This window comes from Aethalodelphis obliquidens, unplaced genomic scaffold (assembly GCF_003676395.1).
Source record: "Aethalodelphis obliquidens isolate GAN/ISIS:26980383/991018 unplaced genomic scaffold, ASM367639v1 scaffold8, whole genome shotgun sequence".
In the NCBI taxonomy this organism is placed as follows: domain Eukaryota; kingdom Metazoa; phylum Chordata; class Mammalia; order Artiodactyla; family Delphinidae; genus Aethalodelphis; species Aethalodelphis obliquidens.
Genome location: NW_020837952.1, coordinates 1,176,513 through 1,194,218, shown reverse-complemented (window position 1 = coordinate 1,194,218; position 17,706 = coordinate 1,176,513). Strand labels below are relative to the sequence as shown.

The 17,706-nt window shown below is 39.5% G+C and overlaps 1 protein-coding gene across 3 annotated transcripts in view; it reads left to right on the top strand.

Annotated features, from left to right (window-relative positions):
• Window positions 1-17,564, top strand: part of CCNT1 (cyclin T1) — a 38,315-nt gene extending 20,751 nt beyond the window's left edge. For 2 of the 3 annotated variants that reach the window (XM_027106097.1, XM_027106096.1), the window contains one exon: window positions 7,364-13,328. In XM_027106097.1, coding sequence (XP_026961898.1) covers window positions 7,364-8,770 — 1,407 coding nt within the window. In that variant the 3' untranslated portion in view covers window positions 8,771-13,328. Of the gene's footprint in view, window positions 1-7,363; window positions 13,329-16,800; window positions 16,891-17,466 lie in introns of those variants that run through there. The other variant, XM_027106098.1, reaches the window with a different exon arrangement.
• The last annotated feature ends 142 nt before the right edge of the window (window positions 17,565-17,706 follow it).

The following is a 17,706-nucleotide window of genomic DNA, read 5'->3' as shown; positions in this document are numbered from 1 at the left end:
GTCTTCATTGCTGCACACAGGCTTTCTCTAGTTGCGGGGAGCGGGGGCTACTCTTTGTTGCAGTGGGCAGGCTTCTCATTGCAGTGGCTTCTCTTGTTGCGGAGCATGGGCTCTAGGCGCTTGTGGGCTCAGTAGTTGTGGCTCGCAGGTTCTAGAGTGCAGGCTCAGTAGTTGTGGCACATGGGCTTAGTTGCTCCGCAGCATGTGGGATCTTCCCGGACCAGGGCTCGAACCCGTGTCCCCTGCATTGGCAGGCGGATTCTTAACCACTGGGCCACCAGGGAAGTCCTGATTCAATTTTATTACTAGCTGTAAGTCTATTCAGATTTTCTGTTTCTTCATGATTTAGTCTTGATAGGTTTTGTGTTTCTAGGAATTTGTCCCTTTTGTCTGGGTTATTCAATTTGTTGATATACAGTTTGTTCTGTTAGAATGGTAGCAATGTCTCCACTTTTATTTCTGATTTTAGTAGTTTGAGTCTTCCCTCTTTTTTTCTTAGTCTGTCTAGCTAAAGATTTGTCAATTTTGTTGATGTTCTCAAGGAACCAATTTTTGTTTTGGTTTTTCTCTAGTTTATTTTATCTCTGCCTTAATCTTTATTATATCTTTCCTTCTGCTAGCTTTGTGTTCAGTTCTTTTTCTAGTTCCTTAAGTTATAAAGTTAGTTTGTTATTTTGAGATGTTTCTTGGTTGTTTTTTTTTTTTTTTTGGCCACACTGCACAGCTTGTAGGATTTTTAGTTCCCTGACCAGGGATTGAACCCAGACCCCCCAGGCAGTGAGCGCACGGAGTCCTAACCACTGGGCTGCTAGGGAATTCCCAGTTTCTTGTTTTTTTATTAAGTACTTTTTACTTTTTAAATTTTTATTTTTTTGGCTACTCTGTGTGGCATACTGGATCTTAGTTCCTCAACCAGGGACTGAACTCATAGCTCCTGCATTGGGAGTGCAGAGTCTTAACCATTGGACTGCCAGGGAAGTCCCTGGTTTTTTTAATGTAGTGTTTATAGCTATAAATTTCTTCCTTAGCACCACTTTTGCTGCATACCTTAAGTTTGATATGTTGTGTTTTGTTTTTCTTGGTCTCTAAGTATTTTCTAATTTCCCTTTTGATTTCTTTGATCCATTGGTTTAATTTCTACAATTTTGTGATTTTTTTTTTTCCCCGATGTTTCTTTCTGATACTGATTTCTAACTTTATCTTGTTGTGGTCAGAAAAAATACATGGTATGATATGTATCTTTTAAAATCTATTGACTAAGTTTGCAGCCTAACATATGGTCTGTCCTGGATAATGTCCCATATGCACTTGAAGAATGTATGTGCTGCTGTTTTTGGGGAGAGTGTTCTGTGTATGTCTGTAGATCTAGTTAGTTTATTAAGTCCTACTTCTTTATCTTCTGCTTGATCTATTATTGTGAGTGGGGTATTGAAGTCTCCAACTATTACTGTAAAGCTGTCTATTTCTCTTTAATTCTGTTAGGTTTTGGCCTCATATATTTTGATGGCCTGTCATTAGGTGTGTAAATGTTTATAATTGCTATGTCTAATTTCTGTAGCTAGCCTTTTAAAATATATAATGCTCTTTTTTGTCTCTTGAAATCTTTTTTTATTTCAAGTCTGTTTTGTCTGCTATTAGTATAGCCATGCATGCTCTCTTTTGGTTACCGTTTGCATTGTATACCTTTTTCCATCCTTTCCCTTTCAGCCCATTTGGGTCTTTGGATCTCAGCCTCTTGTAGATAGCATATAGTTGGATCATATGTTTTTATCCATTCTACAAATCTCTGTCTTTTCCTTAAGAGTTTAATCCATTTACACTTAAAGTAATTACATATAAGGAGAGATTTACTTCTGTCACTTAATGCTATTTGATTTTTAGACAGGCATACCTTGTTTTATTAAACTTTGCGGATATTGCATTTTTTATATTGAAGGTTTGTGGCAGCCCTGCGTCAAGCAAGTCTGTTGACGCCATTTTCCCAACAGTATTTGCTTACTTCGTGTCTCTGTTACACATTGGTAATTATGGCAGTATGCTGAACTTTTTCATTATCATTATATCTGTTATGGTGATATGTGATCAGTAATCTTTAGTATTACTACTACAGCTCACTGAAGGCTCAAATGATGGTTAGCATTTTTTAGCAATAAGGTATTTTAAATTAAGGTGTGTCCATTTTTTTTTAGACATAATGCTATTGCACATTTAATAGACTGTAGTGTAAACACAATATTTTTTTTTTTTTTTTTTTTTTGCGGTACATGGGCCTCTCACTGCTGTGGCCTCTCCTGTTGCGGAGCACAGGCTCCAGACGCGCAGGCTCAGCGGCCGTGGCTCATGGGCCCAGCCGCTCCGCGGCATGTGGGATCTTCCCGGACCAGGGCACAAACCCGCATCCCCTGCATCGGCAGGCAGACTCTCAACCACTGCGCCACCAGGGAAGCCCTAAACACAATTTTTATATGCACTGGGAAACCAAAACATTTGTGTGGCTCACTTTATTGTGATATTTGCTTTACTGAGACGGTCTGCAACGGAACCCACAGTATCTCCAAGGTATGCCTACTGTATGCCTTACGGCTTTTTTGTCCCTCATTTCCTGCATTATACTGTCTATTGTGCTTAGTTGATTTTTCATAGTGAAAAATTTTAAATTCCTTTTTCATTCATTTTTTTGTATTAACATACAAAATTTGTCTCCTTTATAGCTGCATCCTCATCCCTTTTGGTTGTTGATGTTACAAAATTAAATAATTGTGTGCCCCCCGAAAACTAATAATTCTTTTAGATGCATTAGGCTCTTATACTATATAAAAAATAAGATTTGGAATTATAAGACAAAGTTATAGTAATACTAGGTTTTACACTAATTTTTTTTTCCCCTGAGAATGTGTTAGTCTCCTAAATCATGTAGAAAGCAAAATGTGCAATTACAAACCATTGTTACAATACCAGCTTTTATAATTGCCCATGTATTTACTTTTATTGAGGTCTTTATTTCTCCATGTGGCTTGAAGTTACTGTCTTGGAGGACTCCCTTGAGCCTTTCTTGTATGGCTGGTCTAGTGGTCACGAATCCCCTCAGCTTTTTTTTTTTTTTTGCGGTACACAGGCCTCTCACTGTTGTGGCCTCTCCCGTTGCGGAGCACAGGCTCCAGACGCGCAGGCTCAGCGGTCATGGCTCACGGGCCCAGCCGGTCCGCGGCATGTGGGATCTTCCCGGATCAGGGCACGAACCCGCGTCCCCTGCATCGGCAGGCGACTCTCAACCACTGCGCCACCAGGGAAGCCCCCCTCAGCTATTGTTTATCTGGAGATAATTAATTTCTCCTTCACTTTTTTGAAGGACATTCTTACTGGATATAGGATGCTTGGCCGACAGTTTTTTTCTTTTAGTACTTGGGATGTATCAGCTCACTGTCTTGTGGCCTCCAAAGTTTCTGTTGAGAAATCTCATGATCTTATTGAGGATCCCTTGTATGTGACAGTTTGCTTCTTGCTGCTTTCAAAATTCTGTCTTTGGCTTTTGAAAGTTTGAGTATGATATGTCTTTTTATTTTTTGATACCATGATTTTAAGAATTGAGGTGTAGTTGATGTACAATATTATATAAATTTCAGGTGTATAACAAAATGATTCACAATTTTTAAAGGTTATATTCCATTTATACTTATTATAAAATATTGGCTATATTCCCTGTGTTGTACTATATATCCTCGTAGCTTATTTATTTTATACATAGTAGTTTGTACCTCTTAATCCCCTACCCTTATCTTGCCCCTTCCCCCTTCCCTCTCCCCACTGGTAACCACTAGTTTGTTGCCTATATCTGTGAGTCTGTATCTATTTTGTTATATTCATTAATTTTATTTTTTAAATTCCACATATAAGTGGTAACATACAGTATTTAGCCTAATACCCTCCAAGTTCATCTATGTTGTTGCAAATGGAAAAATTTCCTTCTTTTTTATGACTGAGTTGTATTCCATCGTATATATACCACATCTTCTTTACCCATTCATCTGTTTTTTTTTTAATTGAAGTATAGTTGGGGAGTTACCTGGTGGTCTAGTGGTTAGGATTTGGCGCTTTCACTGCCACGGCCTGGGTTCAATCCCTGGTCGGGGAACAGATCCTGCAAGCTGTGTGGTGTGGCAAAAAAAAGAAAAAAAAAAATAGAAGTGTAGTTGATTTACAATGTTGTGTTAATTTCTGCTGTACATCAAAGTGGTTCATTTATACACATATACATTCTTTTTCATATTCTTTTACATTATAGTTTATCAGAGGATATTGAATATAGTTCCTTGTGCTATATAGTAGGACCTTGTTGTTTATCAATTCTATATATAATAGTTTGCATCTGCTAACCCCAAACTCCCACTCCATCCCTCCCTCATCCCCCTCCCCCTTGGCAACCCTAAGTCTGTTCTTTATGTCTGTGAGTCTGTTTCTGTTTCGTAGGTAAGTTCATTTGTGTCATATTTTAGATTCCATGTATAAATGATATCATATGATATTTGTCTTTGTCTAACTTTAACTTCACTTAGTATGATAATCTCTAGGTCCATCCATGTTGCTGCAAATGACATTATTTTGTTCTTTTTTAATGGCTGAGTAGTATTCCATTGTATATATGTACCACATCTTCTTATCCATTCATCTGTCAATGGACATTTAGGTTGTTTCCACGTTTTGGCTATTGTGAATAGTGCTGCTATGAACATTGGGGTGCATGTATCTTTTTGAACTATAGTTTTGTCCAGATGTATGCCCAGGAGTGGGATTGCTGGATGATATGGCAACTCTATTTTTAGCTTTTTGAGGAACCTCCATACTGCTTTCCATAGTGGCTGCACCATCTTACATTCCCACCAACAGTGTAGGAGGGTTCCCTTTTCTCCATACCCTTTCTAGCATTTGTTATTTGTAGACTTTTTAATGATGGCCATTCTGACTGGTATGAGGTGGTACCTCTTTGTAGTTTTATTTGCATTTCTCTGATAAGTAGTGATGTTGAGCATCTTTTCATGTGCCTGTTGGCCATCTGTATATCTTCTTTGGAGAAATGTGTATTTAGGTCTTCTTCCCATGTTTTTTGGATTGGGTTGTTTGTTTTTTTGTTGTTGAGTTGTATGAGCTGTTTTTATATTTTGGAAATTAAGCCCTTATCAGTCACATGATTTGCAAATATTTTCTCCTAGTCCATAGGTTATCTTTTCGTTTTGTTTACTGTTTGCTATGCAAAAGCTTGTATTTGATTAGGTCCATTTGTTTATTTTTGCTTTTATTTCTATTGCCTTGGGAGACTGACCTAAGAAAACCTTGGTACATTTATGTCAGGATGTTTTGCTTATGTTCTCATCTAGGAGTTTTATGGTGTCATGTCTTATGTTTAAGTCTTTAAGCCATTTTGAGTTTATTTTTGTGTATGGTGTGAGGGTGTGTTCTAACTTCATTGAATTACATGTGGCTATCCAACTTTCCCAACACCACTTGTTGAAGAGACTGTATATTCTTGCCTCCTTTGCCAAAGATTAATTGACTGTAGGCATGTGTGTTTATTTATGGGCTCTCTATTCTGTTCCATTGATCCAGATGTCTGATTTTGTGCCAGTACCACACTGATTACTGATAGCTTTGTAGTACTCTCTGAAGTCTGGGAGGGTTAAGTATGATATGTCTTGATGTGAGTCTCTTTGAGTTCATCCTGGAGTTCACTGAGCTTCTTGGATATCTATGTTCATGTTTTTTCATCAGATTTGGAGAGTTCTGAGCTGCTGTATCTTCACATATTCTCTGCCTCTTTCTCTTTCTTTTCATTTTCTGGAATTCCCACAATGCATACATTGGTCTATTTGATGGTGTCCCATAGGTCCCTTAGGCTCTGTTCACTTGCTTCAGTCTTTTTTCTTTCTGTTCCTCAGACTTGATAATTTCCATTGTCCTATTTTCAAGTTTGCTGATTCTTCTGCCTGTTCAGATCTGCCTTTGAATCCCTCCAGTGCATTTTTCATTTCAGTTATTGTACTTTTCAGCTCCAGGATTTCTTTCTGGTTTCTTTTAAAGTTTTTAATCTCTTTTTTGATACTTTAATTTTGTTCACATGTTGTTTTCTTGACTTTTTGACATTTTCATTTCCTTGAGTATCTTTAAGGCAGTTAATGTCTTTGCCTAGTAGATCTGCCATTGGGTCTTTTTCAGGGACAGTTTCTGTTGATTTTTTTTTTTTCCTTTGAATGGGCTATACTTTCGTGTTTCTTTATGTGCCTTGTGATTTTTTTGTTGAAGACTGGACATTTGAATCTAATAACATGGTAACTCTGGAAATCAGATTCTCTCCCTTTCCTGGAGTTTGCTGGGATTTTTTTTTTTTTTTGTATATTTGGGGTGGGGGCTTGATTTTGAAGGATATTTCTGTGCTGAGGATCAGCTTGATGTATAAAATTAATGTCTTCTCAGTTCTTATCTGAGCCTTTTCCTGGACATTTCTGTAGGGACAGTGTTTTTTTTTATGTTCTACTCTTAATATCTGGCTCCCAAAGGGAGAAAAAGCAAAAAATGAAGTGGGGGAGGAAGGGAGCTGGCCCTTTATATCCAGGGAAGTCACTTCAGCCAGAGGGGGAGGGGATTACAACAATGGAGGGAGGTGCAACAACAATGGCTACCTTTCTCTTTGTATCTCTGTGATTGAAAGCAGCAGTCAGCGATCAGACCACAGATCTCCAGTATTTGGAAAATAGAGCTCTTTTTGCCTAACCAGCGTCCCCCAAGCTGTGTGCAAGCGACTCCAGGAACAGCTGCACAGCTGACTGGGGCTGAGAGCTGAAATTGAGGGAAATTAACTTCAGTTTATTGTCCAGGGCTTTACCCTGGCAGCTGCAAGCCTTCAACAGACTGCAAAGTTCCAAAATAGTTATGTCAGACAGATTCTGCCTTTGCAGTTGTTGTCTAGGTGGGACAGATTCCTGGTGCTTCCTACTCTGCTGTCTTCACAGAATCTTCCTCCTTTTTTAAGGCTAAATGGTATTTCATTGTATATATAGACCACATTTTTTTAAATACATTCATTTATTGATGGACACTTGGGTTGCTTTCATACCTTAGGTATTGTGAAAAGTGCCGCAACGAACATGGGAGTTCAGATACCTCTTTGAGATCTTGTGATGCTTGATTTAAGGTTTAAAAAATCGTATCTCTCCTGATGGTAATAATTATCAGTCTCATGTTAGAGTAACCTCCTGGTTATGGGCTATCCCAAACTCCCAATGTCACAGCAAACACAGTCTACTCATTTCAGTGTTTTTTTTCCATTTGATAAATTACCTGAAGTGAAAAGATGCTATTTGCTTCATTCTAGGCATGCCAGGCTGCCAAGAAAACAAAAACGGATGACCGAGGAGCAGATGAAAACACTTCGGAGCAGACAATCCTTAATATGATTTCCCAGAGCTCTTCAGATACAACTATTGCAGGTTTAATGAGTATGTCAGCTTCTTCTACCACAAGTGCAGTGCCTTCCCTTCCAGCCACTGAAGAGTCAACCAGTAACTTAAGCAATGTGGAGATGTTGCCGAGTGAGCGTTGGCTGTCCTCCCACCCTCCTTTTAAGGTAGAACCTGCTCAGGGTCATCGGACTAGTGAGAATTTAGCACTTATAGGAGTTGATCATTCCTTGCAACAGGATGGTTCAAATGCATTTGTTTCCCAGAAGCAGACTAGTAAGAGTGTGCCATCAGCTAAAGTATCACTGAAAGAATACCGTGCAAAGCATGCAGAAGAGTTGGCTGCCCAGAAGAGGCAACTGGAGAACATGGAGGCCAATGTGAAGTCACAGTATGCCTTCGCTGCCCAGAATCTTCTGGCTCACCATGATAGCCATTCTTCCCTCCTTCTGAAAATGCCCACAGAGGGCTCAGAAAACCCTGAGCGGCCTTTTCTGGAAAAGACTGACAAAACAGCTCTCAAAATGAGAATCCCAATGACAAGTGGAGATAAAGCTGCCACTTCAAAACCAGAGGAGATAAAAATGCGCATCAAAGTTCACACTGCCGCTGACAAGCACAATTCTGTGGATGACAGTGTCACAAAGAGCCGTGAGCACAAAGAAAAGCACAAGACTCACCCATCTAATCATCATCATCATCATAATCACCACTCACACAAACACTCTCACTCACAGCTTCCAGCTAGTACTGGGAACAAACGTCCAGGTGATCCAAAACATAGTAGCCAGACAAGCACCTTAGCACACAAACCCTATAGCTTGTCTAGCTCTTTCTCCTCTTCCAGTTCTTCTCGTAAAAGGCCCTTCCCTGAAGAGACTGGAGGGGCAGTGTTTGATCATTCAGCTAAGACTGCCAAGAATACTAAATCCTCTTCCATAAATTTCTCCTTCCCTCCTCTTCCTGCAATGGCCCAGTTGCCTGGGCATAGCTCAGACACAAGTGGCCTTACTTTTTCACAGCCCAGCTGTAAAACTCGAGTTCCTCACATGAAATTGGATAAAGGCTCCGCTGGGGCCAATGGTCACAATGCAACCCAGACCATAGACTATCAAGATACTGTGAATATGCTTCACTCCCTTCTCCATGCCCAAGGCGTTCAGCCCACTCAGCCACCTGCGTTTGAATATGTTCATTCTTATGGAGAATATCTGAATCCACGGGCTGGTGGAATGTCCTCCAGACCTGGCAATACAGACAAACCCCGGCTACCACCTCTACCATCAGAACCTCCTCCACCACTTCCACCCCTTCCCAAGTAAAAAAGAAAAAGAGGAGAAAAAAACTTTAAAAACACATCTTTTTTTTTTAAACTACTGATTCTGGACTAAGAAAATTACTTCCCTTATGAAACATGTCACCCTTGTTGGACTAGAAATAAATTTATATTGAGACATGGGAAGGTGGTAGAGGGCCTTGGTTATTATATCGCCTGCCTCAGAAATTTAACTATTTTATTATAGTTTTTACTGAGAGGTGAGAATGTGTTAAAGCTGTGAAGGATTCAGAATACTTTCTCTGTTCTTGGCCTCTCCACCTCCTAATTAGGTCGATTAGAGTCGATATCTTCCCTCTTCTTGCCAGGACTGAAGTATGGAGGGTTTGTTTTATCAAACAGTTGTGGATCCTTTTGGTGTTTAATATATCAGAAGAGAGGAAGTATTTAAATGTCAAAATCTTTTAAGAGACTTTAAAAAAATAATTTAAAGAAAGTAAGTTATCTGTTTAGTTTTTTTATATAATTGGGGAAGGGATAGGGATTTTGCTGTGTGTATGAGATACACGGCAGTGAGTCCTGGGGGGTGGGATTGGAGGGTGGGGGGTGTGTGTGTAGTGGGGATGGGAGGATAGGATTTTGGCCGTGAGTTCTGAGATCGGCTCTGGCCACTTGAAGTGTTTCGACCTTTAAGTGTGTATGTAAGTGTGGGTATGTGTGTTTTAAAATCATGTTTTATCTTTCCTTCCCTGTACTTCACCATTTTTACTTCCTAACAGTCTACTAGAGAGAACACGGTGTGGCCTTTAAAACATAAAGGAAGGAAGAGGCCTGTATTTGACATTTCTCTTTCTTTATGTTGTAATTGAGGGTAGCCTTCTAAATTCTAGTTTGGGCAGGTGCAGCCAATGGTCTGACTCTGGACTCCATTATAAAAACTTCCTTTTTACCCCCTTTTTCCTTTTGATACAGAACAAAGGTGGGGTTGAGGAAGAAGGCTGGAGAGCTAGGCTGGCTTCTGCCCTACAGAATTGGGTGTCCTTTTTTTCATATTGGGCTTTGGGAAAGTGTTCAAGTAAGAGCAGTCTCAGGGTCTCTGAAGGGTAGGGGGATGTACTATCCTTCCTGTGAAAGCCCAGACCATATGTGAGAATAGATCTGGGAGAAGCCATGGAGCTAAAGGATACTGAAAACAATGAAAACTGTGATTGGGAATTTTTAGGACATTGTATTTTAAATTATATTATGAATGTAAGACTTGATTTTTATCTGTAGATCTGAAGGGAGGCAGCTGCATCCTCAATTTTTGCAGCCTATATGACTTCAGAGATTGGAGCTTATGAATTTAACAGTGCTGGTGCCATGAAGGTGAGCAAGCCTAGCCTTCAGATACTGTTATGTTTAGATTGTACATCTTTGGTGGTTTTAGCTTCTAGGCAGAAGTTCTTCTGTAGATTTCTAAGAGTCCTTTAGAAAAATGGATCAGGAGTCCTATTCTAATGGGTGCTTAACTATCCCATATTTTAGGAGTGAACATTTTTGTTGAGGAAAGAAATCTTTCAAGGGGCCAGAAAGAATTCTAAGCCAAGTTGTCCAGCTGAAAATGCCACCTAGCCACAGATTATTTAATGTGATATTTTTTCAGTCTTCATGGTGTTTTTTGCCATGGAAAAGGTGATGCAATTTGAATTTGTCTTCTTGATTTTAATGCAGCGTCTTTCACACCAAATATTCTTTGTGGATAAATTGATTTTTTTCATTGGTAGTCATAGGGAGATAGGAGTTGTACATGTGCTGCTGCTTGCCAGGAACAGGTTGGGGAGAAAACTGAGACAGTTGGAATTGATGATGCACTGGCCTAATATAGGAGGGAATTCATTCAGTAAGCCTTAACTGAAGGGGAATTAGTGTCCTGCACTTCTGCATATTTGAACTGTCTGGAGTGCCTGCCATTGCTGTGTAAAGTGAGCTCTGTGCTGATTGATACACCAGTAATACTTTTGACTTGGAATGTCACTTTACTTTTATGGATGACATTTTCCTCTTTCTCCTTGATATTTTCTGTGTTGTGCTAGGTACTTGGTAATTGGTAGATGCGTGGTGTGTTTACTAAATTTAGGCTATTTGTTTAGATTTTGTTTGGCGGAGTCAGCTTTCCTTTCTGACCTTCCCAAAAGGTTATTTAGTTTGCATCTGTATCTTGTGGAATTGATGATCACTGATTTATGAAAATGTCTTTTACAGCTTTCAGTTTTTCTCATCAAATGTCACATATTTTCTAACCACATTCACTTTCTCACCACAGAGATACATATCCACTTGGCCTCAGCAGTTCTCCATGGCAGTCTGTAGTTCCTTAGAACTTTGTCAGGAGTGACCTTGAAAAAAGTGCTTACTAGAGCCTAAGAGCTGCTTTACGCTGCATAGTCTGGCCCTTGCACTAGTAGATCATTGCTGATATAGGTCAATTTAGAGACTTTTTTATATTAGTGCCTCCTGATACTGTTTTAAGATACCTACAGTGTCCGCTTTTATATCTATGCATATGTCATGAAACTTCTTATGGGCTCTGCATGAAGCTGCTTACTGCATTGTCTTTGGGTTAGCAGATGTGCCTGTCAGCTAGCATGCATGTTGTCCAGATTCCATAAGCTTAGGCTTCAGAAGATTGTGTGGTTTCTAAATGCTGTGTCTTCTCTTACCCTCACCACTTCAAAGGGTGAGAAACAGGATTTATACATGCAAAGTTAGTCTAGTAAACAGGGCTTTTTTCCCCCTCCTTTTAACCTTATCAAGGGTAAGTGGTGGTAAGCAGGCCTGGAGCCTCAAGTTCTGTAAATTTCATTCCTATAACTTTGCTTGAATCTCATGTTGGCAAAAACAAATACCTGTGAATTGTCATTAGGGCTTTTAATCAGATACCTGTGTTGCTGTTAGCTGAACTCTAGTGAAGCATTAATCTAAAGCTACATTGGTCTTCTGAAGTATCAGTTATGCGTTTTGGGTTTAGAAAATATGTAGGAATTAGTCTAGTCTTTTCACTTGAATCAATGTGTTTCCATATCTGAGACCCTTAGCTTCCTCTTTTTTTTTTTAAATGATTTTAGTGTTTTGATTTAATGTATCCTTTTACATAGTTCTGTATTATTGGCTTCACCAGTATTGATAGAAAAATTTAAATCTCCAGTTGGAAACAGCAATGGATTAGGATATAGAAACAAAATCATGGTAACATCAGTGCTGGATTTACTTAAGCCTCTGCTACTTAATTCCCCATGTTGAAAATCCATACCCCTTATGCCTTGTTTCTGGACAAAGGCAATTAGAGGAGTCTTATCCCAGTATGGTTGGATTTTAAACATATCTGTGTTTCCCCCGCAGAAACACAGGACTGTGGGAACTTGGGAACTGATTAAATTTTAAAAGGATTAGTCCTTTGTTGATGATCTGTTTTGATACTAATGCCAGGAAAAGGGATTCTAGGACATCTTGAAGTTGGAATACAAATATTATTCTCTTGGGTTTGGGAGAATTTAAGCAGTCTATGCAACCCTTCACATGGTGAGAAATAAGCCCTCTGCAGTCCCACGAAACTTTCAATGACTTTGATGCCTCCCCAAATTTCTTGTGTTGCTGCTTGTTAACACCCAGCTTTTAACTGAGTGTTTGTTCCTGGTGGTTTAAAAAATGTTCATGTTTTATCACACTGTCAAGTTTTATCTTTTTATCCCTCTGTGGGATAAAAAGCATGGTACTATAATCCTGCCTGATAGAGTGGTCTGGAGTGAGAATTATTTTTTAAGTGGGAGACCATTCCATTTTAATGTTTCTAAAGTTTTTAGCATGAACTTGGCATTGGAAAAGGGAGGGCAAAAAAGGAACGTTTACTAAAAAGTGGTGTCTACTCTTCCCCTTTATGAGTGTGTATTCGTGGTGAATGAAGAGAAGAGAAAGACTTGAGAGCATGCTAATTGAAGCCAGAGCAAGTATGTCTTCATCAGGTTATCAGGAACTCTTCAGTTGAAAGCTGAGGCCTTAACTGATTAGTGGTTGATCACATTGGAATTGGTTATAAGATGGAAGTGCTGGCTGGGTTAAGCACCCAAAGAAAAGAATGCAGCCCACTAACTTAGTGTTAACCTAGGTTTCTGGATTTGAAACTGACCTCCCCACCCTACTCCACACACCTAAAACTGTTTTCTTATCAGACCAAAGAGCAAAGAAGGAAAAAAAAAAAGTAAAACACTTTTCCAATCTATGTCACTCAGGTACAATTTTGTGGTGATATTTTTGTCTGTTTTCTTTGTATTGCTCTTAAGAGCCCTTTCTCAGCATATTATTCTGTTCTTGCCTCTGTCCTCCTTGGGGCACCTCAGTTCTGGATGCTACCCCTGGGATCTCTACTGCTGTTATGTGAATGGTAAGATATAAGTGACCATTATAGTAAGGGCTCTTTGTAAAACATTAAAAAAAATTTTTTAAAAATTTAAAAAAGGATGTTGTATACATTTTATAGTCTGGCTATCAGTTTGATATCTTGCTGTCAAGTATGTTTCTCAATCTGTATTTATCCATCCCATCAATAAATGTTAATGATAAAACAATCATCTGATTATTGTTTATGTGTACTGAGTCTTCAAGTTAGTCTTTAACTGTCATTTGATTGATATGATAATAGTTTTGTTTTAGTTTTGGTAATATAGTATGTACTTTCTTACTGCACAAGATCCTATGGGAATTGAGTTCATTGGAAATAGCTAACTAAGATTTGATCATTACAGTGAACCTGATGGTATATAAAGTATGATGTGGCAGAGGGGGAAAACCCCTCATTCTGTATTGTCGCATGGATACCTGGAAGGGTGACTGGTACACAGAAAAATATATAGCTCTAACAGATGATAGCAACATGTACTGCTTATCTAGCAAGCACTATCAATGATTCATAATTGTATATTTGGTTCTTTGAAAACTGAAATGTTGGTATAGACAGCAGTGCTTTTGGAAGAAAAAATTAATAGCCTTTTTGGTGGTGCCTGGAAAAGCTGATAGGGAATACTCACCCTTTTCTTGGGACATAATAAAACCACACACACAAGGTAAATCTTGCAAATTACCCATTTAAATGGAAAGAATTTTTATGCTATAATGCTCAAATTATATAAAAAATGTTAGGAGTAGCTATAGTTTAAAAACTCTAAAAGGAACAAAATATAAGTTTAACAGAATGTTCAACACTTCTGAAAAAAAAATCACTTGAGTCTTGAGTTCTGTTCATTCCGTCCTTCCATTTTCTGAAATAAGACAACTTAAGATTTTTGTTTGCTGTGCCTCTCCTGAAACTTCTGTGGAAGCTGCCGATGTTTTAGGAATTTTGGTCTGGTTTGAATGGAAGAATAGAGAAGTAGTAAATGAACGATGTGAGAATGGATGATACTATAAATTTATTATAAAGTCATAAATAGTGATTTGCTTTTGTTAAAAGAGATATCAACTGTGTCATCCTTGGCAATAGATGAGGTATAAATCAATGTAAACTTCCAAACAGCTGGATCCCCAATTATAGAGGTTTGTTAAACTAACTGGGATAGAGCTAAGTTTCATCTTATGATCAGTGCCTAAATCATCCTGGTCTCTCAGACACTTTTGAGAGCCAATAAGATTGGCTTGATCTCTGTCATTCAACTTTCTGTAGAAAGTTTGAAGCCCTTTCTGTGACTTCTGTGGATTCCCTTAGAGACTTGTATTTATTGTAATCTCTAGCTCTGGCACCTACTTCTGCTGAATTGATTTGATTTGTGGATTGTCACATGTCTTACTTGTGCTACCTTTTTTGCATTGTGGAATCTTAACCCCTTTTCTTAATTTCACATAACACTCAAAACCAACAGGTAACCAAAAAATCACAGTGATGAAAACAAGTTAAAATTGAAAACTAGATCCATCTTTCCTGAAAAGTAGTTTCAGGCATTTCCCTGCTTTTCATTTATCCCTTCATTAGAAAATAGTATCTACCAAGTACTGTATACTGTTTACAGATGATAATATGGCAGTAAACAAAGCAAGCATCTTGCCCTCATAGAACTTACATTCTAGTTGTAGGGGAGAAAAGTAAAACATAATATGCTAGATGATAAGTACTTTGGAGAATGTAAAGCAGGGAAGGAGGGACAGGGATTTTGTGTGTGCATGTAGGTAAGTAGGATTGTTGAAATTGGAAATAAGATGGCTAGGGAGGAAGGCCTTACGAAATCATAGTTCAGCAAAGACCTGAAAGAGGTGAGAGAGCAAGCCACAGGAATATTTGTGGGTAAGATCATTCCAGGAAGCAAGTGCAAAGGCTCTGAGGTGAGAAGATACCGGCACGTTTGAGAAAGAGCAAGGAGGCCAGTGTAGCTAGTATAGAATTGAGTGAGGAGGAGAGAGTAAGTAGTAGGATAATGTGGTTAGAGAAGCAGCAAAAGGCTAGATACAGTAGGGCCTTGTAAGCCATTAGGAAGACAGTGAAATGGAGCACCATTGACAAGTGTTGAGTAGAGAAGTAACATGATCTAGCTTGGGTTTTAAAATGATCATTTGGTGGGGAATTCCCTGGCAGTCCAGTGGTTAGGACTTGGCGCTTTCACTGCCAGGGCCCGGGTTCAATCCCAGGTCGGGGAACTAAGATACTGCACCATTGCAAGCAGCGAGGCATGGCCAAAAAAAAATGTTCATTTGGCTTCTGTGTTGAAAAATGGACTATATAGAGTCAAGGGTAAGGAGACTCTCACAATAATTAAGGGAGCAGATGCAAGTGGCTTGGACCAGGTTGGAAGCGCTGAAGGTAATGAGAAGTTACATATCTTGAAGTTGGAGCCAGTAGGATCTGCTATAAGGTTGGAAGAGAAGTCGAGGATGACTCCCAGTGTTTGGCCCAAGAAACTGGAAGGAAAAAAGATGAGGATGACTATAGGAAGTGCAGGATTTGGGCATTTATTTATCTCCACTCTCACACACAAACACACTTTTTCTCTGGGATTAGCCCCCAAAAGTCCGAATTAAAAATTCTCTTTCCTTTAAGAATTCATCTTTCCTAACCGCTATTTACGAACAGCCTCAGGTCTACTTTAACCTATTCAGTAGCTAGCAAAGTGTTAATTGGATTAAAAACAGCCATCTACTTTGTTAAAAAGCACAAAGAATTTGCTAATATCTTGACCATTTAATATCTCTCCCCCACTTAGAAGGAAGTGGGGTTTTTTTTGGCTGCTTTGGGCCTTCGTTGCGCACAGGCTTTCTCTAGTTGCGGTGAGCGGGGGCTACTCTTCGTTGTAGTGCGAGGGCTTCTCATTGCAGTGACTTCTCTTGTTGTGGAGCACGGGCTCTAGGCGTGTGGGCTTCAGTAGTTGTGGCTCGTGGGCTCTAGAGCGCAGGCCCAGTAGTTGTGGCACCTGGGCTTAGTTGCTCTGCGGCATATGGGATCAAACTCGTGTCCCCTGCATTGGCAGGCGGATTCTTAACCACTGCGCAACTAGGGAAGCCCAGAAGTGGTTCTAAATAGCGTTTTTTGGTCTGTTTTGGGCTTAGCAGAAAGATTTTTTTTTCCCCCAAGACCTTCAGTAGACGCTCTAATTAAAGCCTTTGTTGCATCTCTAGTCCCTAATGCCTCTTTACATTGTTCCCTATAGTAGCTTTAATATTCCTTTTTGATTTCACTGCATTTCGTTGAAAATTCCCATATTTTCTGTAATGTGGCTTCCTCTCCTAGTTTTGAGTTACAGAGTGTTTATAACAAATGTCTTTGTACCTCTTCTGAGGGTTGGAGTGTTTGCTTATGTATATAACTCATAGCTGCTATTTAATGGCTGTATTGCATCTACAATCCCAAACTACTCTAGAATGTTTACTCCAAAAGAGCAGGTTTATTGTTCTTGTTCTCCCTGTATCCCCAGTGCCTGGCATTTAGGTGCTCAGTAAATGAATGAATCTCATGAAATGGCCTTCTAGGACTGCCCTAATCTCTGGGAAACGGGAGGTATAAGCTCTCTACCCATTTCGGTTTTAATCACTTCTTATGCCTAAACTGCTGTTCTCCAGCTTTGTAGATTCTCTACGCTCACTACTGAACCACGCTCACCTGCTCATTGGTAATGGAGAAACAGCTTACTTAAATGAAACTGACAGCAGGTGAGAGCTTGGGAAGGATGGGATGCAAAAAAGATCCAGAAGGGTTATGGGGAGAAAATGTTGGTTCCTGTCTACCAGAGGCGTGGTGGAGATGGAAGAAGGGAGAGAGGCTTTTAACTAAAGATGCTTAGAGGATGATAAAATTGGGATTGTGTCTGCCATTTCTATATAGCTGCATTATTTAGCACGGAATTGTAGAGAATTTTAGAGAATCAAGGCCGCAACGGGAACTCATATTTCCTAATTCTCAATCCAATGCTCTTCACTATATGAGAGGGAATAAAAGGGATAAAAAATGAGGGCTGGGTTCAAATTCGCCTTCTTCCCCTAATTACTAGATATGGGCTCATTCTGTTTCTCTATTATCTGTAAAATGGAGATTATAGCTTCTTCCTCTTAGGATTGTTCTGAAAATTAAATGTTTATATATGTAATTTCCCAGACTTAATAAGCATTCAAAAAATGTTTCCATCAGTGAACTGTTCACAAAACTAAAGCCTTTTCCTGTAAACACTGAGAGTCAAATGTACAGTGATCCTTTGGCCTCTATATGTCGATTTTGTACCTACTGTTTAGGGGTGGTGAGGTAGCCGCGGCCTAGGACCACAGACAAGAGAGGCCAAATGCGGCCTGAACACCAGCGATGATGGGAGATGGAAAGTCATCGTTTTCAGTGAGCGCGTTCCACAGCCCGCGCTCCCTCCGCCTCACTCTCTCTGGAGCTGAGTTACCGACAGACAGCTCTTCTAGCCACCCAGCCGCGCCTTTTCTCAGCGCCCCGCCCTCCCAGGCTTGATAGGTAGCCAATGGTGACAC